The sequence below is a fragment of the Gobio gobio genome (assembly GCF_949357685.1).
Source record: "Gobio gobio genome assembly, chromosome: 7".
Lineage (NCBI taxonomy): Eukaryota > Metazoa > Chordata > Actinopteri > Cypriniformes > Gobionidae > Gobio > Gobio gobio.
The window spans coordinates 26,792,512-26,820,355 of record NC_137103.1 but is presented as its reverse complement, the minus strand read 5'-3'; the positions used below and the strand labels follow the sequence as shown (position 1 = coordinate 26,820,355).

At 39.0% G+C, this 27,844-nt stretch overlaps 1 protein-coding gene across 1 annotated transcript in view; it reads right to left on the bottom strand.

Annotated features, from left to right (window-relative positions):
- The window catches only part of myo10l3 (myosin X, like 3), a 62,091-nt gene that overhangs the window by 18,252 nt on the left and 15,995 nt on the right, over positions 1–27,844 (bottom strand). The window contains exons 10-23 of the mRNA XM_079821949.1: positions 27,049–27,195; positions 26,836–26,936; positions 24,943–25,009; positions 23,683–23,775; positions 23,287–23,355; positions 21,192–21,274; positions 19,534–19,642; positions 17,618–17,698; positions 13,527–13,651; positions 13,168–13,282; positions 3,853–3,959; positions 2,342–2,770; positions 2,180–2,213; positions 612–1,472 (exon numbers count right to left, since the gene is read on the bottom strand). Of these exons, the coding sequence (XP_079678075.1) occupies positions 612–1,472; positions 2,180–2,213; positions 2,342–2,770; positions 3,853–3,959; positions 13,168–13,282; positions 13,527–13,651; positions 17,618–17,698; positions 19,534–19,642; positions 21,192–21,274; positions 23,287–23,355; positions 23,683–23,775; positions 24,943–25,009; positions 26,836–26,936; positions 27,049–27,195 (2,421 nt within the window). The remainder of the gene's footprint in view (positions 1–611; positions 1,473–2,179; positions 2,214–2,341; positions 2,771–3,852; positions 3,960–13,167; positions 13,283–13,526; positions 13,652–17,617; positions 17,699–19,533; positions 19,643–21,191; positions 21,275–23,286; positions 23,356–23,682; positions 23,776–24,942; positions 25,010–26,835; positions 26,937–27,048; positions 27,196–27,844) is intronic.

Genomic DNA, 27,844 nt, shown 5'->3' with positions numbered 1-27,844 from the left:
TATAGTTATAAGTTATAAAATATACAAGTAGCAATATACCATCCGTTAATGTCACCGCATTTTTTAAGCCGAATTTCAACCAAAGCTGCCGTTTTTTCACCGTAAATTTAGAGATATGTTTTAGGTCTCCATTCATTCTGAGAATAATGATAATTTTGTGATATAAAATGTTTAAAATGCAGATACATTTTTTAAATGTTAGTCATGAACAGCCCATATGAAACGCATCTGATGTGGTCATGATCCTCAATCAGCCCAATTCTAACTTTAATTCTAAGCCTAACCCAATCATTTAATCACCACCATGCAATTCCAAACCTGCATGACTTACTTTCTTCTGTGGAACATAAAAGAATGTCGGTAACCAAAATTTTTTGTTTCCCATTGACTTACATGGTATTTTTTGTCCACTCAATGGAAGTCAATGGGAACCGAAACTGTTTGGTTACCGACATTCTTCAAAATATTTTCTTTAATGTTCCACAGAAGAAAGTGATTCATACAGCTTTGGAATGACATGATGCTGATTCAATTATGGCCGAAGTTTCATTTCTTTTAAAATCGTGTGTGAATGCCCGTTTCCTGTCTAGGTGTGAAAAGAGTGAACTCACTGAGTCAGAGCTTCCCCTAAAGGAGTCTGTGCTGTTGTAGGTACAGGAAGATCTGCGTAGCACTTCCTCATCAGTGAGGTGTCCATCATTCGTACTTCCTGCGTCCCCACAACTCCCCAACGCCTCCTCAAACTCTTCTTGGTCATAGTCTGACTCTGTGTCAGGCAGAATACTGAAGCTGGTTTCCTCCACTGGCAGCACAATCTCCGTTAGCAACTTTCTGGAGTTTTTATAGACCACTCCATAGTCTTCTTTGGTTTGTGCCAGTACAGGTGGAGGAGGGGGTGGAGCTGAAGGTGGAGGAGGGGGTGGAGCTGAAAGTGGAGGTGGGGGAATGTCCGAGAGTCTGTTTCGATTAATGGAGGAATTGGATTTCGGCCGCTCCATCCGTGCAGGTGAGGAAGTGCCCATAAGACCTTCTGCAAAGGCGGGCGGTGGAGGCGGAAGACTGGAGAGAATCTCTTTGTCCTGAGGCATGGCAGCTGGGGGAGGGAAGTCACGGAGGGGGATACACTCGTCTTCCGCAGGGAAACCTTCGTCCACCTCCTCCTCGGCCAGAGGAGCGGTTGTCTCCGAGGGGTCGTGAAGGTTCTCCTCGCTGGAGAGCGACTGCTCCAAGCCTCCGAAGTCCAGCATCTCCAGGAACTCCGTGGCCACACGTGAAGCCTCTTTCTCCAGGCGGTAGATCTCGGCGTCCCTCTTCTGCCGCAGCTCGTCTCTGGAGCCGTCGTTTAGCAAGGAAACTCCTTCGTCTCTCTGTCTCTGCAGTCGCTCAATCTCTCGCTCCAACCGCAGGATCTCCTCCATCTGACGACTCTCCTCTTCAGATGAATACTGGCACAGGCCGTGGGACACGTCCTTCTGGAATAGGGTGGAGGGACAGGGATGAAACACATCTATGATATATACAGTTCATTCTGTCAAAACTTTCTTTTTGGTATTATGTAAACATCATGGTACATGAATATGGCAATTATTCTGGTATATGGGTCAATGACAGTTTTCATGATAAGCTATACAAGTATTTTAAAATTCAAGTTTAAAACAAGTTTGAAAAACCTCTATAAACTTTTAAGAAGTTTCAATTTAATGTCATGTAGTGTGACTGTAAGAAATAAGATATTTTTCCCCTTACATGTTACATACATGGTATAGACATCTTTGTTATTTTCAAAACATTTTGAAAATATATTTTTCAAGGTAGTGTTTTTTGATGAATAATTGATGTAATCTATACATTGGGAGTTGCGCCAAAGGATGTTTTATAACCGGAACTAACTTAATATTTTCACATTATCTGATATTTTGAGAGGCTTACTGACTGCAACACACAGTCATGAGGGACTGCAGGGATCCTCTCTGTGATATCAAATTTTAAGTCACCGAATGACTATGGTTACAACCTACTTAAGGTTTTTACATGGCCTTTTTGACCCATATAACACATTACCATGTCATTGGCAAAGACTTTCTGTAAGTGAAGGCAGAGAATTAGGACAGTACAAGAGATGTGTCCTTTTGAAATCTCTCTCATAGGAATATATAATCAAATCCAATAGAAATAATACCTTGTAGTTGTGATGATTTTTCCCCACTAAACTCCTAATATGAGAAAAAAAACAGGAGAGAATCCTTTCAGACAGAGTAGATTAAGAGCACAGTCCAGCAGGCAACACAGATTTTGGTTGACCTAAATTGAAAGTCAAACATTTGCCCAGATTGCGTTTTACCTGCTGTGCCCTGCCTCTCTGTCCTCCTGTTTGCTCTTGAGCTCTTCCTGTCTCCTGCTTAACTCTTCCTCTTCCTGCTGTATCCGTAAAGCTTCCTCCTCTTTCCTTCTCTGTTCCTCTTGAAGCTTCTGTCTCTCCTCCTCCTTTCTCTTCCTTTCTTCCTCTTGTATTCGTCTCTCTTCCTCAAGTCTCCTCAGCTCCTCTTGATATCTCCTCTCTTCTTCCTCTCTTCTTATTCTCTCCTCCTCTTCTCTCCTCTGTTTTTCCTCCAAGAGCTGGTGGTAGAGTTGCCGAGCGATCTGTCCGCGGAGGTGTTTCTGGAGGACCACGGCAGCGGAGCGGAAACGCAGGAAGGCTTGTCTCCAGAAGTGAGCGCGATAGTTCTTTTGGATTGTGACGGTGCTGGTCCGGACTTTTTTATAGTGTTTTCTGCGAGAAGAAGAATGACACATTAGAGAGCGAGCCCTCAAGGCTTTTCATTAATGATTAGTTTACAGGGATAAATTATATTATAGCAATTACTCAATATAATAAACAACAATGTCATTAAATCATTTAAAAAGCAATTAGCCACACAATTCTAAATATTCAGAGATTCAATCCCAAATATGAAAGACGGTCATTAATATAAAACACTCTGGCTATAGTTAGTTGTCTGTCATAATAAAAGATCTGTGTTTGATCTGTGTAAGCAGCTGTGCCACAGTTCTCATGCACTTAGACTAGGCCACCTAAATCATAAATGCTGGACTATGTGTGTTGAACTTAATACAAAATTAAGGCGAAACAGAGACTTCAGTACAGAGGTGCATATGAACACTAATTGACAGGAACCAAAATAGCATCTCAGCACGCCCTTTACATAAAACAGGTGTTGATATTTTGATGCCAAATCATGTTTGATTTACAATCATTTTTTATTTAAAAAAAGGATCAATGGGGTTCTGTATCGATCCCTAGAGTTCTTGACTACAATTTTATAGACCTCAAAAATGTTCTGTATAAGGAGAAAATGTCTTTTATGATTGCATAATACTTTCATGTTTAACAGGTTATCTTATTTTTTTTCTACGGATAATGTACAGTAAACCATGTTCAGTATGCATGTACAGTAAACCAAAATAAAATCCCTGATCATTCTAACGGCTCTCAAAACTGATTTATAAATAAACTGCATGTTAATTTATTTACCTGTTCGTAGTGCTTATTGTTCAGTATTTGCAGTGAAAAGATACTCTTTGTGACTTTTCATGGTATAGCCCTCATTTGTTTCCCTGCACTTTCATAATGAATCTAATCCACTAGGGTTTGCTCTCAATACACTGATTCACACAGCTCTGGTAAATCATTGCACGATGCAACTTTCAACTCATTCACATATTGGATTATGGCAATCCATCCACTCAACTCAATAAAAAGTAACTGAAGTCACAATGACAGTCTTTGGTAATTCACCCGACCTCATTTAACAAAGCGTGTTTATACATAAACACACACAAAGCTGCACTAACCTTGCCACATAACTTAGTATGTGGGCCCGGATCACCATACCAGCCGCTGTGCGCACCTCCTCTCTTTCCTTCTCCAGCCTCTGCTCCAGAGCTTCCTTCAGGAACACCTGCAAGGCACCAAAGAAGAAAGACAAGGAGAGGGAGAGGGAAGAGGGTAGGTTTAGGTAAACTGATGGTTAACTCTCTCCAGACGGTGAGAGCACGTCTCCAAGTGTGCTCAGCAGGCTATAGGCTACAGGGAGCTGAGCTGTGGAGCTCTGCCATTGTGCTGAAACCACAGCGCTCTGATTTCCTGTTACTGCTGCTGCTCGGGCTATTCCAGACAGACTGACGTGCATGGACAGAGAGAGAGAGAGAGAGAGAGAGAGAGAGAGAGAGAGAGAGAGAGAGAAAGAGGAGGGGGAAAGAGTGGCTCTTGGCCAAAGAGCAGGCCACACCCTCACACTCTCTAAAAGACAAGAGACATGAAGGCTTAACCCTTTACTCACTTACGCTGACTCATGGAAGAGAAACCTCAGGAACACAGTTGAAGAAAAGGTGAAGTTCTGTATGATAAATGGTATCCATATATCTATAAATTATGTAAAAGATTAAGCTTCAGTGTTATACCAAAGAGTAATGGACTGGCCCCTTGACTTGTTTCTCCAGAGGTTTTTTTCTTTCTCAATTTCAGTCATCTGATGGAGTTTGGGTTCCTTGGCACTGTCGCCTTTGGCTCGCTTAGTTGTGGTTTAGAAGACACTTATAGGGTTAGTTCACTCACAAATTAAAATTCTGTCACTGATTACTCACCCTCATGTCATTCCAAACCCGTAAGACCTTCGTTCATCTTCGGAACACAAATGAAGATATTTTTGATGAAATCCGAGAGCTCTCAGGCCCCTCCATAGACAGCTATTTAATTAACACTTTCAAGGCTTTTTGTTAAACACTTTTTTGTTAAAATAGTCCATGTGACTCCAGTGGTTCAACTTAAATTTTATGAAGTGACAAGAATACTTTTGTGTGCAAAAACATCAAAAATATCTTCATTTGTGTTCCAAAGATGAACAAAGGTCTTACGGGTTTGGAACGACATGAGGGCGAGTAATCAATGACAGAATTTCCATTTATTTGACTGCACTAACACTGTTTGATAGGGACAGTTGAGCTGAATGATGACACTTGTGTTCTGTAGAGCTGTCTTATAGTCGAATCAAATTAATTTCATAATTGATTTTTGCAGCTTCAACACTGTTATTGAACTGAACTGAACTGAACTGAACTAACACTGAACTGACTAGAGCTGCTTTACAGCACAATTTGAATTGGTCCCATAGTTGATTTTCCTGTTTATTGCTGTGGAGGTGCTTTGAAAAAAGGTGACTTGACTTGACATTAAAGGTGCATTCGGTACTTTGATGCTAATTTAAAAGTTTTACACATTATGAAATAAATTGTGTTTTAGTAAAGAGTCATTTGAATGGCATCACTTACACGAGAAGACGACTGTCCTTCTATAAAAAGTGTGGTAGCACTTTATTTTACAGCCCTGTTCCCCATGTACATACTATGTACTTAATATAGTAATTACAATAACTGGGTAATGACTAGGTACTAACCCTGAACCTACCCCTAAACCTAACCTTAACCCATGCAGTTACCTTATATTACCCACTACTTTCTTAGTTAAGTACACCGTAAGTACACGTAAGTGTATGTACTGTAAAATAAAGTGCAACCAAAAGTGTTTTAATTATGTATGGTGCAGATTGTGCCCCTCAATGTATTTCACTGTGTTTAAATGACATGGCCCACGTTGTTTAACTCAACGTCACGTTATAAAGAATCCTTGCACAATTGCATAATACTTTCATGTTTAACAGGTTATCTTTTTTTTTCTTCTACGGATAACAAACAGTAAACCATGTACAGTATGTACAATATGCACGTACAGTAAACTAAAATAAAATCCCTGATCATACTAACAGCTCTCAAAAACTGATTTATGAATAAACAACATATTAATCCTTGCACTCATTGGCTGGCAGCTCTGTAGATACGCTAGTAGCACTGTGTTGTTTGGTGATGTGAATTGGCTGGCAGCTCTGTAGATACGCTAGTAGCACTGTGTTGTTTGGTGATGTGAAGAGTAAAAATTAGACAATGAAACACTCAATACAATGTTTTACCAGTGGAGACAACCGGAGAATCAGTACCTATACGGTTAAAGAACCGGAAAGAGCTAAAACCAGAAGACAGAAAGACCAACAAAGAAAACAAATGAGTGTAAACATTGATACGACACACAAGATGGAAAGATTTGATAATGGAGAAAATTCTACTGAAGCCCAAATTGCTTCTTTTGAGGGTATTATTGTGTGCACTTTCTAAAACTCACTAGCATCAGTGTAATTTACATAAAACTCAGAGACGATCATGCTGATCCATGATCCAACAGGACATACATCATCTTCCATGTTGGCACTGTCATATGACCTACAGTGTCAGTGGCTGTTCTCTGCCTTTTATGAATATGACAACTCCTCTTCGTGGGCTCTTGGGATAGTAAGTGTCTAACCTCCCGTTAAAAAGTTTAGGGTCAGTAAGGATTTTTTTTTACCGCACATCATATGATAATACTAGTCTGTATAGGTGGCATTACTGTTACCAGAATCAGGTCCTTTCAATTCACATTAACATATACACACAGTGTCACGTCTGGCCTCCCACAGATCTTTTAAGCCCATTGTGAGATTTCCTGGAACCGACGACCCAGATGTTCCTGTAATCACGACGCACAGCTGCAGACGCACACACAGGAGGAAGTTTCCTCGTCCACATCCTTCCCTTATCCCACGCAAAAAAACCCTGAGCCCCGATTCTAGGGATCACACTTCCGCAACACACAATCAGTATGGATATAATTACACACACGTTGTTTTGTTTCGAGCAAGGGAACACAATCCCAGACCCCTTTCTTGATCGTACACCCCTCCCCTTACCTCCACCTCAAATCTGACACTCACAAAAACACCACGAACAAAAGCCAGCGCCACCGCTCGAGAGGACCTGTAGTGAACACGCATTCCCTACTGATCACAATCACACACTCCTGAATGAAATCATAAAACAAAACAGACCTCAAGCCATGATAACAACCATAGCGGACCGCCAAACACGTACAGCAATGGCGGACACAGTCATAGGTCATTGTCTGGAGCTTTGACTGCCAACTTGATCTATCACCAAGACTTGCTGTAATACATTAAACATTTTTTTACAAGAGACTGTATTTATATAGCTACATGAAAAGCATGTGTGGAACATATGGGTAAACACTGATCAAACAACCTCCATACAGCACTGCCTAATGTCTGATCTTCGTCTCCCTGCTGCTAATAATACTCCACGTTGCCCGACAAAGACATTGGTCCAGAGTCCTGATTGTGGACTGTGGTTTTTCTGTGGATTCCTGACTGATGAGACAAAATGGACACAAAGTCAGCCTATTCCCAACCTTAAAGGGTTAGTTCACCCAAGAATGAAAATTATCCCATAATTTACTCACCCTCAAGCCATCCAAGGTGTATATGACGACTTTATTTTTTCAGCCAAACACAATCAGAGTTATGTTAAAAAATATACTGGCTCTTCCAAGCTTTATAATGGGAGTGAATAGTAGATTTTGAAGCCCAAAAAAGCACATCCATCATCATAAAAGTGATCCATACAGCTGCAGGGGTTAATAAAGGCCTTCAAAAGCAGCAAGTGAACATTTTGTCCTCAAAGTTGATGTGTTAGAGGCAGAAAAAATGGGCAAGCGTAAGGATTTGAGCGAGTTTGACAAGGGCCAAAATGTGATGGCTAGACGACTGGGTCAGAGCATCTGACAAAACTGCAGCTCTTGTGGGGTGTTCCCGGTCTGCAGTGGTCCAAGGAAGGAACAGTGATGAACCAGCAACCAAGGCTCATTGATGCACATGGGGAGCGAAGGCTGGCATGAGTGGTCCGATCAAACAGACGAGCTACTTTAGCTCAAATTGCTCATTAAGTGTGTCAGAATACACAGTGCATCACAGTTTGTTGCGTATGGGGCTGCATAGCTGCAGACCAGTCAGGGTGCCCATGCTGACCCCTATCCACCAGCAAAAGAGCCAACAGTGGGCATGTGAGCATCAGAACTGGACCACGGAGCAATGGAAGAAGGTGGCCTGGTCTGATGAATCACATTTTATTTTACATCACGTGAGTGGCCGGATATGTGTCGCTTACCTGGGGAACACATGGCACCAGGATGCACTATGGGAAGAAGGCAAGTTGGCGGAGGCAGTGTGATGCTTTGGGCAATGTTCTGCTGGGAAACCTTGGGTCCTGCCATCCATGTGGATGTTACTTTTACACTTACAACCTACCTAAGCATTGTTGCAGACCATGTACATCCTTTCATGGAAACGGTATTCCCTGGTGGTTGTGGTCTCTTTCAGCAGGATAATGTGCCCTGCCACAAAGCAAAAATGGTTCAGGTATGGTTTGAGGAGCACAACAACGAGTTTAAAGCGTTAACTTGGCCTCCAAATTCCCCAGATCTTAATCCAATCGAGCATCTGTGGGATGTGCTGAACAAACAAGTCCGATCCATGGAGGCCCCACCTCGCAACTTACAGGACTTAAAGGATCTGTTGCTAACATCTTGGGGCCAGATACCACAGCACACCTTCAGGGGTCTAGTGAAGTCTCGACGGGTCAGGGCTGTTTTTGCATCAAAAGTGGGACCAACACAATATTAGGACATTAGGTCATACTGTTATGCCTGATCGGTGTATATAGTATGCAAAAAGCAGTACGTCAAAAGAGTATGTCTGAATTCATACTATTCGAAAAACAGTAGGTGAAAAGTATACGGATGACCTACTACTTTTGCAGAGATTCTGAAGTGTGCATTCAATGGACATTTTAATATCCCATGAGGCCACGGGACAGGACGTATAATAACTTGCTCTGCCTCTCTGCTAATGTCATGTAGTGTGTTGTGTTATGTAGTGTGGACAATTGGTTAATGTTGGATAATTTAGTGTGGCCAATTGGATAATAACAAACCAGGTCCTGCCCTACATTTTGTTCTAGTTGAATATCTTGTTTCACTTGAAAATATGTCATATTATGAAAGCAAATTGAGTTGTGAATGGTAATTCAAGCTGACATTGGTAAGACAACTAGGTAAGACATTTTGTGTGGAAACCAGGAATCCAGGAATCCAGCATCCAAGGATCCAGCATAGTTGGCTAACATATCCTGTTAGCCAACTATACTGCGCTGCATCTTAAATCGCATACATGGATTTCATTTTGAATTGGAATATACTTTGCAACAGTTTAAAAAGTATGTTCTATATAGTATGAATATGAGTAGTATGAATGAAATTCGTACGTACAACATCCGCCATGTTGTTACTGTCATGTGGCCTACCAGCATTAGTTGCGTCACCTCTCTGCCATTCATAAATCCTCTCCTGTGGCTTCATGGGATAGTAAAGTGTCCTTCAGATTTGCGGCGGAAGTAGTAGGTCATCTGGATACTTTTTTGCCTACTATTTTTCGAATACTATGAATTTGGACGTACTACTCTTTTGACGTTTTCGCATACTATATAGTAGGGTAGTACTCGATTTCGGATGTAACGTAGGTTTTTCAGAAAGGGATAAACATAAACAATTGGTGATGGTGGGGGACAAATACATGTATTGTTTTTGTGGAGGACAGTGTTGGGTAAATTGCATTTTGGGATAAGATCTGTGCATGGTGTGGTCCATCAGTCCATCTTTTGTCATGAGGACGCCAGCTTTCCGTGCGTCCATTAGGCTATTTAACAAGTATGATAGTGAGTCTGGTAGAGCAGTGAAAGCTGTAGGTTAGAGTAGCTGACCTTGAGTACATTGGAGCTCTGACGTGCTGAGAACAAATTGGAGCCGTCCAGCCCTGACCCCACCACAGAACAATGAGGCTATTTTACAGCTAAACAATTTGTAAAGCATGACTCTATTCAGCAGGGAGCGAGTCTGCGTGTCCAGTGTGTATCTGAATTCATTTGTTTCAGTGTCTTTATGCATGTGTGTGTGGGAGACAGAAACTAACATTCTAGGAAAAAGAAGAAATACTGCGTTACATTCAATCGTCTATTGAGGCCGTGATGAATTCAGAGGTATTGTGCATTGCAATGGCACATTCCATCTGAAATGGTTTTAAATTTCTATGAAATTTAAATGATATGGCACATTTGTTTTACCATCAATTACACTACTATATTGATAGGTATCCCTATGCCATATCACTGAATTATCATAGACATACTTGTGTCTTAAAAACCATCTCAGAAGTTATCTTCCGTGTAATGCAAAATGCCGTTCATCTGAAAATTGTCATAGTTTGCGTGTGTACACAAAGACGAAGGAGCATTAAGATAACATTCTTGTAATGACAAAACTAGGGAGATATCAAATGAGAACGGACCGGGAATGAGGGAGAACATAATACACGGGGCTAACAAAAGGAACTAATGAACTAATTGACGGGCAACAGGTGAATGTAATGACTAAATAAAACACACAGGAAAACTAGGTCCCAGGGAAACACAATGAAACATAACATTACTGACAATATACACTACCATACAAAAGTTTGGGGTAAGTAAGACGTATTTAATGATTTTGAAAAAAGTCTATTATGATCATTAAGGCTGCATTTATTTGCATTTATCAAAAATACAGTAAAAGTTTTTTTCTATTTCAATATACTTTAATATGCAAAAGCTGATGGAAAAGCTGAATTTCTTCAGTCTTCAGTGTCACACGATCCTTCAGAAAGCATTCTAATATGCTGATTTGATGTTCAAGAATAATTTCCTGACAATAATTGTGCAGCTTAACATTTTGTGGAAATTGTGACTCTCAGGATTCTTTGATGGATAGAACTTCAAAAGAACAGCATTTATTTGAAATACAAATCTTTAGTAACTTTATCAATGTCTTTACTGTCACTTTTAATCAATTTAATGTGTCCTTGCTGAATAAAACTATATAACTATATAAAACTTTCTACTCACCCCAAACTTTTAAATGGTAGTGTGTGTGCTTATATATATATTCAGTATACTAATACATTTTGGACAATTTCATGCTCCCAAGTTAGTGGGAACAGTTTGGGGAACACTTTTGCCAATATAGTGTGTATATATATACACACAGTATTTCATGTCCTTTTAACCTTTTACTTATACTTTTAATAGTAATTAATTTGATATTTATCCACCTCATAAGTATGATAATATAGAATCATGCACTTTGCATAGTGATCCTGATGTCCTGATGTTTATTCTGCAATAATGGAAGTACAGCCTGTGTCCTGAAGTCATTTAATTGTTTAGTTTGAATTGGCTTTCCTTCATTATGACCCACTCATGACGGCAAGGAGCACTAACGGGTCATCACTGTCTTATTAAATCAAGTTGTTTGATTTATGAGATAATTTCTCTTCTTCAACTCAAACACAAGTAATCACGGCAACACCACATTAAGGCACCGTCAAGTTGACCCCTGATAAAGAGATACCCAAACTAGCTCTCAGGAAAGCCAGAAACCACAAGACCCCAAAGGAAATAACAGAGAGCATGCTGGATTCAATTAATTTAAAGAAAAGTGGTCTGAATCAAAGGGCACAAGAATGTCTTTTATTTACAGTGCCTTCCTGTTCCTCAGAAACCTCAGAGCTCCTCTTACTGTAAAAACAGCCTGACTGAACCACCGTGCTTAATGTGTGGCAGAGAATGACCAAGGAGAGAGAATAATTGACTGATTACAAGATAAGAATGAATAGACACTGTTGAACAGAGAACAGAAAGTGTTCTTTTCAGAGCTGCTGCTCTTGTTGCCAAACGCCCTTAAAGTGCTGCGCTCTTGTTTCAGGCCGACTAGATCGACATGAGTCATTTCGGTAAAGTGAGGGAGCGCAAAACTCCTTACCAAGATGTGGAGAGGGAATTTTTGAAGGGGGTGAGAGCAGAGGAAGTATGAGGAAGAAAGAGGAAAGAATGAAAAGAGAAGAGAGGAAAAAAACCACCAGACTGAAAAAAATCCCCTATGAGTGTTGCAAAACATCCCCACGGAAATGGCACCATTCATCTTTTGACACTTCCATGATGTTAATATCGAGGTATTATCTGTGTTCACACTACATAAAATCCCTCAGAGTACCATAGTTGTAAGAATATATATTTGTGAACCCTTTGAAAATATCTGGATTTCAGCTGGAATTACTCATTAAATGTGGTCACAATTGCAGACAAATACAATCTGACTGAATTAATATAACAAACAGCTGTTCTTTTCAGCCAGTTAAAGGGATAATTCACCCAAAAATGAAAATTCTGTCATCATTTACTCAACCTCAAGTTGTTCCAATCCTTCTGCTGAACACAAAAGATGATATTTTGAAAAATTTTAGTAACCAAACAGTTGATGGGCCATATTGACTTCCATACTATGGAAGTCAATGGGCCTCATCAACTATTTGGGTTACCCATATTCTCCAAAATATCTTCTTTCGTGTTCAGCAGAAGGATTTCAATTACAGAATTTTCTTTTTTGGGTGAACTATCCCTTTAAGGAGATGAGATTGGAAGTGTGGGTCAAACAGTGGGTTTAATTGTTTTTTGTTTTTGTTGTTTTTTTGAAGCCTCGTTTCTGACAAACCTGGTTTCTGACCAACATTAACAACGATTGGATCCTAAAAGCTTTCACAGGGCCATGTCAGAGATACACAAAGCTAGATCAGGCTACAAAGCATTTCTAAAGACCTGGATGTTCATCAAGCCTGTCTCCAATGTAGAAAATTCTGGACTATTGCTACTCTCCCTAGGGCTGGGTTGTCTATAACTGTGACTTTAATAAAGATTTAATTACAGTCTTGTGACTGTAAATGTAATTATAACACAGTGATCATTCAAACAATGTTGTTATTAACTGTGAATAAGCAAATAAGTACAAAAAACTATTTTTTTGGTTAAATGTGAGAAAAGCTCATAAAAATGTCTAAGTCTGTATCTTCTTTTTTGCATTTTTGCATTTTAGATTTAAATTCAAATATATGACTCTCTCAACACTACAAAGTATGAATGTCAGGGATCAACCCACAGGCTACATAAAGGGTTAAGTACTTCAAACTAAGAAAGAGCGAGCTCTTATGCAAAGTCTTTGCACTCTTGCACTGAGTTCTAGCACAGATTATTTATATTGCTACTTTAAACTATGTGTGGCATATGATGTTGATCATGCAACCGCACCTTAGTCTTTCCCAGCTGCCACTCTTTCTTTGTGACGTCATACTTCGTAAGCAGATCTGCACATTTCTTCCTTTCATCCGCTGTGTGGTTTTTGTCCCTCAGGATCATTGTGTATCTGCACAGAAAGTGGGCACAACTTGAACACATACATACAAACATTCCACCTCACTCATTTTACTGTAAGAGAACAATGTCCTGATCAAACGTTCACTGATTCAGAAAAACTTCCCTGGTATTGTTCATTATGGTTTCAAGGACTTCAACTAACTTAACAAAAACAAAAACTGTCAGAGACCAAATATGGGCATCAAACTGTATTTTGATGGACAGCCAGTTTTTTTTTTTTGACGGCTTCTCACCTGCTGAGGAAGTCTTGGAAGGTTCTCCGTACAGGAAAGCCTGCTCTACGGATCTTCACTGTCTCCAGCATTCCAGAGTAACGTAGCTGATTCAGAACCACATCTGCATCAAATTTATTTGCGTTCTGGATGAAGATAGAAAGAGATGTCCTTCAGCACTGAAACCAACTGGCTATGCCCAATTTTGGTCCTATTACACTAACACAAGTCAATAAGAAACAGCATTCATAATCCCTCTCTCTCTCTCTAATATTATAAAGTATTTTTATACAAGTATTTTTAGTATCAGTCCTTTTGTCTAATTTTCAGTTAAAATATATAAACACCCTTAAAAGCAAGATAAAACACTTTGGGTAACACTTTATTTTAATGGCCCCTTTAGACATTCAATTAACTATGATTAACTTTGCACCTACATGTCAACTAACTCATTAGAGCGGTAAGTATTAGTAGACTGTCTGCTTAATTTCTGCTAACTCTTTATTTTAATGGTCGCCAATAGACATTCTACTGACTATGGTGAACTTTGCAAGTACTGCACATGTCAACTTATTCTACTAGCCCTAACCCTACCCGTAAGTCTACTAATAGTTAACTAATACCCTAATGAGAGTTAGTTGATATGTAGGTGCAACATTACTTATAGTCAACAAAATGTCTAAAGGACACCATCAAAATAAAGCTTAAAGTTAAAGTTTCCCCATTGGCTACCAAATTTTTTTTGTCAATGCAGAAATTACCAAAACGTTCTATGGTTCTATGGTCAAAATCTGTATACGATCAAGTAGTAGTGACTCAATATCATTGTTAAATAATAAAAATGTGTATTGTATTATATATATATATATATATATATATATATATACACAGAGCAAAATACTGACAAAAATACTGAAGTAAAAAACTGAAGAAACTGATTTTTGCTGATTTTTGGGAAAAAGATTATTGTTGATGGGGATTACGAAGACAAACATTTTATCTTTGGAATAACATAAACCAGATGATTCATGTGCCATGAGATCAGAAACCTTTAAAGGGTCGATTTTGATTTCATACTGACTTTAACTATAACCTAGAGGGAGATAATATGGATGCTTGTTTTGATCTGTCACATAATAAACTAAAGATGTCTGTGGGCAAAAAAGGGGTGAAACACCAACACCAGTCATGAAGCTTTTAACTGGGATTGATTATGTCTATTGTGTGAAGTGTTGCGTCATGCTCAGTGGTGATCTGTAGCTGGATCTGTAACGTCAGTGCCTGGTGTTCAGCTGCTCCCACACTGTCCAGTCCCATCAGGCCGTTTGATCACTATGTAAAGGAGCGGGGCTCATTGTTGGTGGCCTGGACATCTGGTGTGGCTTAACAGAGTGTTCCACTATTGTCTTTTGCATTGTCCTTCATTTCAATCAGCAGAATCTGAACTGAAATGATCATGTCAGGCTAATGTGACAAGACACTGAGGTGTATTTCTGGGCTCCCAGAGTAATTTGGGTATTCAACTTGGGTTAGGCATGAAGTATGCAGCATTACAATTGTCCATAAAGGGGCCTGTAGTGGGGCGAGATGAGCGAGGGATAACCGTTGTGTGGCATAAACTATAGAAGAAAAGGTGTGGAATGACAGACGGAGCCAGGCAGATCGCCAGACAAGGCCACAGATGTGATTCCCCTCCCTGAGGACAGTTATCACAATACATCAACCCCAAAAGAAGCGCCAACCCGATCCTCTGCCCGCTGAAACGAGAGTCCTTGATAAACCAGTACAATCATAATAATTCCAGTAATATGGGAGCTCAAATGAGCGTTATTACAGCTCAATTGTATCTTATAATGAAGGGTAGAGGCTGCCTCTGGCTCTGTGTGATTTTCTGGCCTTTATCTCTACATTCCTCTGCTGCAGGTCAGGAGTGTGATTCTCCTCTCTGAAGCAGACAGCCGTGACCTCTGACCCCAGTACAGGCGGGTTTGGGCTGTAGGAATGTGCTGGCGGTGGGGATGGGCCGCTCCGTTCTGAGCAGATCAGCACAAAGAGACTCTATGTACAGAGTGCAGAACACGACAGACTCAGAGCACTTGCTGGCTGTACAGCTTCTCACACGGAGATGATGCCAGATTGTTCTGTGATACAAGGGAATTCTGCTAATTCTCTGCTAATAATGATTACTCATGTTTTCCTGTAAAATGTCCTGTAAAAGTACCCTTAAAACTAGTTTAATGATTAATGAATTATTCAAATGTATTATTAAAAAAAAATTATCAAATCATTTTCACTTATATTTGTCTAATCTTACATTTTATCTACGTTGTATTCTGTATATACTGTAACTGTTTATGTGATGAATAAAACTTTAAAAGCAACATTACATACTTAAAACAGTGAAAAAAATTATAGTATAAGACAAAAAAATGAAGATAAGAAAGATATAAAACAAGTCTTAATAACTTATGCAGTGTTGCTTCAAAAAATGTATCTTGTTTCAAAACTTATAACTTTTTAAATAAATACTTCGTAAAAACAGTTTTTTTTGCAGTGTAAGAGGATTGAAATGAAGTAATACTTCACTTGTCTTTATTTCAAACCCATATGGATTGTTATTTATTTAACACAAAAAGAGAAATTACATAGAATGTTCTTACTGTTATTTTCCACATAATAAAAGCATATAGGGACTACGTGATGTTCAAGGTTCAAAAAGTTCTCTCATTGCTCTTAAAGTTCATTTGCATTTCTGCATATTCAAATTTGGTGCATCAATATTTGGTTACGAGACAAGCAGGAACTAGCGCAGCTAGACGTTACTGACTCCATACGTTGCACAACACATCTTGATGTGCTTGAATATGATTCACAATCTACAGTGAAAGGGAAAGTTATTGGTGAAAAAGTCAAATTTAGGTAGGTTCTTCAAACGAAGCTACTGTAAATTTCAGAGTGAAAAGGTCCATTGCCCATAGTGTAGTGATGCATCAAGCTTCGCTCACACACAAAAAACACTTTCAATGGAAGCAGCTTTCTGTTGATCAGTGAGAATTCACACGGCCAGTTTGAACGTGAGCTAAATGTGCGTGGGGTAAATGTTCACCCTCAAGTGAAACTCCCGATCACAGATTCCTACCAAAATGACTGGATTTCACCCACACAATATTGCCAATAGATGAGGCTGCACCTTAAAGGGATAGTTCACCCAAAAATGAAAATGTGACATTTATCTGCTTACCCCCAGGCCATCCAAGGTGTAGGTGTTTTTGTTTCTTCAGAAGAACACAAATGGAGATTTTTAACTTCAACCGTTGCTGTTTGTAACTCATAGAATGCTTGTCAATGGGGTCTAATTCTATTAGGGTAAAAAAAAACATGCACAGACAACTTCAAATTAATCCATGCGGCTTGTGACGACACATTAAGACACGAAACGTTTGGTTTGTGCGATAAACCGAACGAACAGTATTTATATCATTTTTTACCTCAAATACAACACCATGTCCAACAGCCCTGAAAGCGCAGCACTTCCGGAAAGGAAGGTCAATGTACACGATCTAGTGTAGAGACATCACTTCCTGTGTGTGAGGTCTCTACACTAGATAGTGTAAATTGACCTTCCTGTTCGGTTTATCGCACAAACCGATCGTTTCGTGTCTTAAGACATTAATGTGTCGTCACGAGCCGCATGGATTAATTTGAAGTTGTCTGTGCATGTTTTTTTTACCCTAATAGAATTCGACCCCATTGACAAGCATTCTATGAGTGACACACAGCAACGGTTGAAGTTAAAAATCTCCATTTGTGTTCTACTGAAGAAACAAAAACACCTACACCTTGGATGGCCTGGGGGTAAGCAGATAAATGTAAAATTTTCATTTTTGGGTGAACTATCCCTTTAAGACTGGAAATATTTAATTTGTATAGACTACTTTAAGGTGCTTTTGTAAATTTTTATAAAATGGAAGATTTTTTTCATTTTGGGGTGACCTATTCCTTTGAAAGTGACATTTTGGAAGGAATTGTTTTTATTGTCTGTTTGACTCAATAAGGAAAGTAAATATGGTTTGAATGTGATATGGACAGCACAAAAAATGTGTCGATCCTACCTTCTCCATGTTAGGCTTGATGCAGCGCACAAAGAAAGGGTTGGAGGCACTTAAAGTGGCCATCAGTGCATGAAGAGAGTCCTGAAACACAGTCACAATAACACTAAATTACACCCCTGCACAGGAAAGTAACAGCACCAAAAGTGCCGTTCAGCAACCAGAGCTGCTATTTGCTTGTCCGTCCCACATCTCCTGTTGAAGGGGGCAAACACAGGCAGTGACAGACAGGGCCAGTATTTACCTAAACACACCAAGGACCCTTCAACCTGGCACTCTGTCCCACAGTCTCAGACTGAGAGGCTCCAGGCTGGCTTTAATGACAGGGGAACAGGGGAACATGCACGGACCCTGTCAAACCCTTGTGCCCGGTTTGTGGGTAATCCCCTGGCTTTAAAAGCCACAGTACAAGGGCAGCTGCCAAATCCTCTGCACGCCAGTTATGACATGCAAAGCCCCGTAACCCCGCAAACCAGCAGATTTACAGGGGTTTAGACAAAGGGGACAAAACACACACATGTAAGCTACACGCACAGTCACACAAGAGCAGATTCTGCTAGGTTTGCACTCATAACCTTGAATGTCCACCCGGAATATTAAGCCTATACACAAAAACAAAGGAGCTCCATTTCAAAACTTACTGAGCTGCTTGCTGACTACTGCCTACGCAGGCAGCTGTCTTTTAAGGGAGCATCCTAACTGAAACCCAATAAGTGACTGATTTGGAACATTCTATAGGCAGAAATTACGTGCGTCACACAAAAAGGACTCACAGGAGAGTGCAACAGTGTCTACCCACTTTTTCAGCGACCTTGATTCCAGCATTTTCTCCATTAATTCTTCCCATTAGGATTTTTAAAAAGTCTTATAAGCCATGAACCAAACCAACCAGCTATGAGGTGAAGCAAAACATTACAAACTTTGATTTGAAGCAAAAAATAATTAGGAAATCTGAAAAAAGATGAGAACTAAAATCTCATGAAGCATCGTGAATGACATAATCAAATTAAAAATAAATGTAAAAATACAAAATTTTTGGACTCGCAGTGCTACTGTACATGATTCGCAGTGCTTCATGGGAGTTGGCAAAATGTTTGTGGCGATTTGATTGTCAGGTTTCTCTGATTTGGTGGAGATTTCTTTGCAGAATCAACCAGGAATTTAGCTGCTAAATTATTACAATTATAATTACAATTATTGACAAAAAATCAGAGGCGGGCAGTATTGAAGTATTTTTACTTTCTACTCAAGTACATTTTTGAAGTATATGAACTTCATCTGTGTTTTTCTTTGGAAAACTTTTACTTCACTACATTCCGAGGCATAATGTTGTACTTTTAACTGCACTACATTTCATAAATAAAGGTTATAAATAATACTTAATTACATTAAAAATTACTTGTACTCAAGTAAAACTTTGAATTACTTGATTAAAAGTAAGAAAGTACAACATTATTAATGTAATCAAGTATTAAATGATATTCAATATGAAACGTAGTGCAGTAAAAAGTACAATATTACTCTTTGGAATGTTGTGAAGTAAAACCTCTACAAAAAATATGTTAAAATAATGTGGGCTGATGGCTTCAACAAAAAGCCAGCGATTAACATATCTTACAGTACTGGAAAAAAAAAAGTTTTTGAATTAACATTCTTCATGCTTCATCAGGCATCTTGGATTTTTTTATAAAGACTTTGCCTCAATGCATTCTTTTTATGTGAAGGATATGATCCTTCCCTAGAATTGAGTGAAAACAAGGTATTTTAGCACATCCCTTACTATGTTGCCTACATAGGAAGCTCATTAGGTTTTTTAAAAGAGCAAGTGTCTCACAATGATATCATCCGGATTCTTTCAAAAATGTAGTTTCACACAGTTACATCACATGGCACATTCAGATCATCGATCTGTGTCTCACCCTGAACTGAGAGCTGACGGTGGGTTTGCGGCGGGCAGTGCCCATCTTCAAAGTCTCGTCTCCACTCCTGCTACCAACACGCTCAAACAGGTCGTAGATGAAGTCAAGTCTGAGAGACACACAATAGAGATAATATCACTCACAGATATCATTCATAACAGCAGAAATGTAGATCAGCAACAACTGCTTCAGGGTATTTGGATGTTTAAGTTAAAACATGAACGCACAGCATATGGGAAACTGTATGGGAACGTTTTTTGAACAGCCTTTTGCCTTCACTAGATCATTTGATATGGTCCTTTAGTATGACAAATTCATTTTTAGAAGAATAAATATTCCATATAATCTCTCAATTAATATAAGCTCATAAAAGATGAATAAAGTAATGTTTTTAGATACAATTTAGTATCAGAAGACATGACAACTTATTTAGTGTCAAAAATATTTTGTGTTAACTACCCATATTTTTTGGTTAACACGTTAAAATAAGGTTTCATTTGTTAACTACATTAGTTAACATGAAATGTGACCCTGGACCACAAAACCAATCATAAGGGTATATTTTCTGAATAAATAATATTTCCATTGATGTATGGTTTGTTAGAATATGACAATATTTGGCCGAGATACAACTATTTGAAAATCTGGAATCTGAAGGTGCAAAAAAATCGAAATATAGAGCAAATCGCCTTTAAATTTGTCCAAATGAAGTCCTTAGCAATGCATACTAATAATAATACATTTTTTAAATATTTACAGTAGGAAATTCACAAAATATCTTCATGGAACATGATCTTTACTTAATATCCTAATGATTTTTGGCATAAAAAAAAGGATAATTTTGACCCATAAAATGCATTGTTGGCTATTGCCACAAATATACCCGTGCGACTTATGACTGGTTTTGAGGTCCAGGGTCACAATTAGGAATACATTATTTAAATTAAAAATGGTATTTGCTAACATTGTTATATTATATTTATATTTTATAATTATAATTATATTTTTTACTAACTAACATTACCAAAGATGGTCCCACTTTATATATGGTGTCTTTAACTACTATGTAATAACATTTAAATTAATAATTTGATACAATGCACTTATTGTGTGCATACGTGTTTTTACATTGTACTTATATTGTATATAATATTATAATATATATAATTATACTTATATTAACAGTGTTATAGATGTAATAAAGTAATTACAGATGAAATCACATGCAGGTATTTTTAAAATATATAATATATATTACATATATAATTACACTGTTGACCCTTCCCTTACACCTTAACCCACCCTTAAACCAACCCATACCACCAAACCTGTCCCCAAACAATATCAGCACAAGTGTTTTGAAATACAACATCAACACAATAAATACATTGTACTTATTTTTTGATGTAAGTACATGGTAGTTAAAGACACATAAAGATTAATAAATGCTTTAAAAATATATCGCTCATTGTTAGTTCATGTCAGCTAATGCATTTACTAATGCTAACAGGTGAGACCTTATTGTACAGTGGTACCATTTTTTTCAGTATGAGACGTATCATTTACAGTACATGCGTCACTGGTCTCATGACATGCTAGAAATCATAGGATCCACAGCATTGTTTAAAATGACAGAAATTAAGTGAATGATTTGTCACCTGCTGTCCTTCAGCATGTTGAGAATATCATCTCTGAACGTGTCTCTGTTCTTCTCTAGAATGCCACGCACATCATACAATACCTGCCACACACACACACACACACAAAGAAAGTTATTTTTTATTTAAATATTTGTATTAAATATGCTACTACATATATAGCCTACTTCATGTGTCTGCCGGAACATTTCTAACTGAACTGAATTGAATTGTGTATGTGAAGAAAACACACAGTCTATGATTCCTGCATAATACTTTCAGCCAGTTGATGAGAGACCAAAGAGAGAGGTGGATCGAGCTGGTGCTGCAGAGGTTTAATGCATTCACCTGTTGAGTATTACTCGGTCGTGAACTCCGTGGCGACAGATTCCTCCACTGATCTTAACACCATGAAATAAACTCCTGAGCTGTACAGTATGCAGCATTCACAACACATGCCGGGGGTATTTATATCACCAGCTCGATAATTACAATCTCTCATTTAAATGAGAGCTCATAGTCCGATCTTTCATTTGTGTTGGCCAAGAGAGCAGATGCTCAAGATATGCTGCAATCTGAACGCATTTGAAAGACTGTATATTGTGGGAACATGTCAGACATTTTGCACGCAACTTGCATATCTCAGACTGTGGTAAAATAAGTATCTTTGGCTTGTTCTGCAGTAAAAATATATCCTTAAAACAAGATATATTTACCTGAGAAGCACAATTCCAGGTCTTAATACCAGATGCAACGTTGCTACTCAGGTAAATATATCTTGCCAAGGCCTTTTTTTTTTGCAGGGGGGTGGGGTTAAAGGGGTTATTGGTCTTATTGGTTTCATTTAAAGAAATGTAATTATTAAAGTATTAAAAGGGATTTAAGGAAATCAGGAAAAAAGAAATAAGAATGGTAAAATTGCAACTAATATTTTTTTAAATATGCACACATTCACTCTTATTTTTGTCTGCCTAATATGTTCAGTTATGCCAAATTCAGTTATGATTTACATAAATAATGTCATATTTTTAATTCAAAACTGTGAAATGTCATAAAAAATGTCAAGTAGTTTGCATCACTCGATATTACTGTTGGTCGCTAAACGTTTTTATTGTAAACCTGTTGTCAAATATTAAATGTTAAGCTACTCACATCTTACTACGCACTCTTTCTCTGCTATAACTAAAGTTTTGCGTTGGAATTTGCACTTACAGTAAAGCCCCGCCTTCTTTGATCTGATTGGCCATCTCACTCATTCTGACAGTGACAAGCGCTGTTAGACCGCTGAGGCAGACCAACCTAAAAATGTAACATTTTACTTTTCTCATCCTAGCACCAAACAGAGTGGTGTGTAAAGGAGTACAGCAAAGCAGCATCAAGAATATCAAATATCGGGGGTGACAATTTGGCCATTTCTAATTATTATCGGGGACTCTAGGTCTATGGTGGTTAAGGCCCTGATCTTTAACTGGTAAACAAAACTAAAATGCTGATTCAAATGATTTTTTTAAAGTAAAAGCAAGTGAAAAGCAAGTAGAAGTGTGAAGGAAAACTGTCAGGAAATAAAAAATTGCAACTAGAGAAGGATCTGGACAGCATGCCAAGTGCTTCTCATGGGATTGCATGTTAGCCGTGTGGTTTCCAGCACATTAAACTCTGAAGGCTTCGTGTGGTGCCCATGGTGAAAGGGCAAACCAACTCTTCACTTTCCATTTCTCTGTACTTTTTTCAGCATACTGAACTGACTGCTTTCTCTTAGTCTTCCTGAACAGACTCTTTTGCAGCCTGCAACTGACACTGCAGATGATAAGAGAGTGAGAAGACTGGGGACGTCCAGAGCTCACTTCCTTTAGGTAATCACACCTGTGCAATAGTGATAGACCGGTACATCGGTCAATATTTGAGATTATAGGTATGAACAGAAATGGTCATTCCACCTGCTGTTGGTTTCAAAACGTAGCAACATGTACTGTAGCAACACATAAAGTCTGCTGTCGCTGATGTCGGTTAAATACATTTAAACTGGGCTTTACATTTTGGCAGACCTTATAAAATCTTTCCAACCTCACAAATAATAGTATAATACTAAAATAACACAGTGTGTTGATTTAATTACCTCTCCTGCATAATGTTTAATACCAAACTGGTGATCTGCCACTCTTGGTTTCACGTAGTAAGGGTTTGTCTGCAGAGACAGAAACACGTAACACATTATTTCACATTGATTATATTGTGCAGCGTGCACACTCAAAGACACTTTAGTCGAGGCAGACTGTATGTGGGTTCTCCGAGGACACACTCATTGTTCCTGCGGCCTGAGGAAAGCCTGCTCATGTTACCGTATTGTGCATGTGCGTGTGAGAGGCTGTGGGGGTGTGACTGGGTGGTGCCTATTGGCTCAGCGCTGGTCTTTATCAGCGAGTTTAAAGAAGAATTAACTCTCTGTGATCTGAAATGAGACGAGGAGAAGAAAGTGGATATGTCTGTGAGTGTTTTGAAAAGGAGGACTTACGGCATGCCGGCTGTGGAGTTTCTCCAGCAGGGTGTAGTCCGTGCCTTTAGGGAATCTGCTCTCTTCATTGATAAGAGCCAACATGCCCAGTTTCTGAGGAAAGAGCACACTGATCTAAGCACATGCTCTCTGGCTCTCCACATTAACCACAGGGGTCTCGTTCGTAGTCGTTCAGGAGTGTTAATCGTAATCGCTCTAACAGCAGGCAGGCATTATAATACTACCTCTCAAATTACACACATATTTAATTATTTATGTCATCACATAGTCCTTTGTGCAAGATATTGTCCAAAGTTTTTCAGTGACAGTGCAGGAAGAAGACTTTTTTTTTATATTGCCCTTTTTTTAGCCACTTGATATGGATGCTCTGATAGCATATTCGGCACTCAGACATCTTTTCAATTAGAACTAGAACAAGTAATTTTACTGTAAAATAAAACGCAATAATTTGCCAAATTCAATTATTTCGCCAAAATAGTAATATTGTGAAATATTACAATTTAAAGTTTCTATTTTAAAATGTAATTTATTCCTGTGACGGCAAAGCTTCATTACTCCAGTCTTCAGTGTCACATGATCCTTCAGAAATCATTCTAATATGCTGATTTGCTGCTCAAGAAACATTTCTTATTATCAGCGTTGAAAATAGTTCTACTTAATATTTTTGTTGAAGGATTCTTCGATGAATAAAAAGTTGAAAAGAACAGCATTTATTTGAAGCAGAAATCTTTTGAACCATTATAAATGACTTTACTGTCACTATTCATCAATTTAATGTGTCCTTGCCGAATAAAAGCATTAATAAAAATAAAAAATCTTATTGACCCTGCACTTAAGAAGGCAGTGTAAATGATGTAGAGCCGGGGAGTCCAAAGTTGGTCCTGGAGGGCCACTGTCCTGCAGAGTTTAGCTCCAACTTGCCTCAACACACCTGTCTGGAAGTTTCTAGTATGCCTAATAAGACATTGATTAGCTGGTACATGTGTGTTTAATTGGGGTTGTAGCTAAACTCTGCAGGACAGAGGCCCTCCAGGAACAGGATTGGACACCCCTGATGTAGAGGGTAGGAAATGATGCAGGAGACAAGAACATCACCAGTATAAACTATTTTGACCTGGACCGTATAGTCTGCAAATCTTTCTAAAAATGACGACTGTAGTTGTAGCTTGAGATTATGTGCTACTGGTTATCAACAATTAAACAGTTTCTAATGAGCACCGTGTGGTCCCAGTGAGAGCTGATTAAAGGTTAAAAGGCCACCTTTTCGATCAGATCCAAACACTCTGCGTTGTCCATCCAATCGATGGCTTCCCAGTGTATCCCCTCCCTGTGTGGAGACACAAGAGAACCTCTTGAGCAACAGATACACACATCACAACACCACAAGTACACAAAGGTGGTATTATCCTCAGGGTTCATGTGATGAAATGAGCTGTGACCGGGCTCTGCTGACCCCCCTCAGCCATCACATTTCAACACAAGAACACAACTGTGTGGGAAAGAGGAGACCCATTCACACATCTGGCAGAGTGCCTCCATAGCCACTACAGCAAGAAGAGGCAGAGAAACCCTCTCTCTTAGTTCATCTGCTATCTCTCCATCACCCTGCCCTAAAAGAGGACAGTCCATATCATGTACATCATGTATATACACCTCTGGGACACGTCGCACCTCCATCCTTCTATACTATTTCACCCCGTTGTGACCCGAGCTCTCTGTGACACCTGATAGCTTGAAGCTACGTGTCTACAGACCAGTCTGTGTCAGACTCTTCGGTTTTCCACAGAGATTTCATGTCCTGATGATGATGTAACTCTGAGGACATAATGTACGCAAGGGCAGCCACGCACATAAATGCTTGGTCAATGCATTACAGGTGTGCAGTCCAGTTGTATACACTTATTTATTTTTGCGTTGTGTGTCAGGAACAGACTTCCGTACTCAAGAGGACGATAGAGCTCCTTTTACATGTCTGAGTACGTGTTGTTGTTAGCAAAAGCTAGCTATAATACTATGTATATCTAATTCAGCAAGATTTCTAAGACCTGAAACACACTGTACACAAGTATGTGACGCAAACACCTCTAGCTCAAGGTTGTGCAGCGATTAGCATTAGCATTAGCGTAAACACTAGCCTCAAGTGGTCTTTTCTAGAGTGCAGTTTTCTTGCACAAAGCGGTGTCTACTACAGTTCATTTTCTCACTATAGCAGACAGTAACATTAGTCATATATCTACAGCCATTTCAGGTGAACTACTATCATTGAAATGAAAAGCTAGTTAAAGTTAATATTTCTATAGCTAGCTGAGTAATAGAACATCCAGTTTGTCTTTACAAATATTTGATAACTGCATATAATATTCAGTTAACTAGCAATACGCATGTTTGTAAGATTCTCTAAGCCAAGGTCTCAAGGCCTTTGAAATGTGTCAATTCATAATTCAAAACAACCCCACATTGCATTCTTACAGTGGCCACAAAGGGCGCTCCATTAAGCACTGACGTTTTCTACAGTCAATTTTCTCTTTCAAATCACTATGCCTGAGCAGTTTGAAAAGCTACTAACTAAAATATCACCCCCTTGAGTAAAAAAGTATTTTATCACCACAGCAATGCAAGACCTCATGGGCTGAATCTGAATATGCACATATCCCTACAATAATAGTGAGCAAAATCCAGTATGTACATGTCCCAATGAATAGTAGTCTTAGACCCCAGATGACCTACTACTTCTGCCGAGATTCTGAACTGTGCATCTGATGGACACTTTACAAACCCATGAGGCCATGGGATAGGATTTGTGAATGGTGGATAAGCAATGATGTAGTATGTCCAGATTGCATTTATACTACACACATACATACTTTGTGACCATTGAAGAAGCATGTTCTATAAAGTACGTTTTTCATCAAATGTTTGCTATTTCAGTACACGACTGTGCACTTTCAATGCTCTGATCAAGCATTTGGGTGAAGTACGGTTTTGGTTTTATGATTGTACATAAACCAAATTTTTTTCTATCTAGCTATCTAGCTATATGGCGGATGAAAGGCAGTGTGGGACTATCTAAGCTGGTTTCTACTGCAAAATTGGGTCAAAATCTAAGAAATGGTCAGGATTTCAGTGCTAATCAGGGTCACTGGCAGGACCCACCTGTTATATTCAAGCTGTTCCAGGGAGAAGATGTGCTTGTTAAAGTACTCCTGAAGCTTCTCGTTGGCATAGTTAATGTTGAACTGCTCGAACCGGTTCACCTGCAGGCATGGGGGGGTAGGGAGTCATAAAAACATAAAAACATGACAACATGCCATCAACAGGTTGTCTTGTCTGCAACGTTTCACCTCACTGTACTCAACGAACTCTCACCTCAAAGTTCTCAAAGCCAAAGATATCCAAAATGCCAATGGACTTGAAGTTGTCCTTTCCTTTGATTTTCTGGTTGATTCTGGTGATGATCCAAGAAAAACACTGGGAATACAATGCCATGGCCACAGAGTCCCGGGAATCAATTGCCTTTGGAAAGTAGGCCAGAGACAAATATTAATCCAGGGACATTTTTCATTTAGTTAGCCTCCAACAGTGTGATTTAAAACCATAAAATCAACAAGCACTAAAATGTCTATTTGCATTTCAACATCATGAAAAACAATTGTTACGTTTTTTTGGACTGAATTTGCCAATTCATTTTTTAATAGTGATGAAAAGCGAGGAAGCTCTTGCGAAATATCTGCTTCTGGAATTTCAGTTCAACTCATAAACCCAGCAATAACCCTGATCTGCCATTACTGGATTACATAAGGAGAGAAAGTTAATAACCACGAATTAGCCTCTGCTATTCCTAAGAACACCAAACTCCCGTCTATTGTTTCAGCAACACCATAATTCATCAGCCAGAGACACTTCTGCCTGATTCTAAACTGTGTGTTGGCTCCATCAGAAAGACCTGAAAGAATGGCTGTTTGTGCAGGATACGGCCAATGGCAGCTGTTGAGGTCCTGGCCACTGTGTTAGTGCATTATGAGAAAAAGAGTAGGAGGAATAAGGGCATCCATTAAGACGTGTCCCTGCTTTATGACTGCTAACACAGGCTGGAGTTAGTGGCCATTGTCTTTGTTCATGAAAAGATTGCTTGTGTGTTTCTACCGAGTCGGTCACAAAGGCC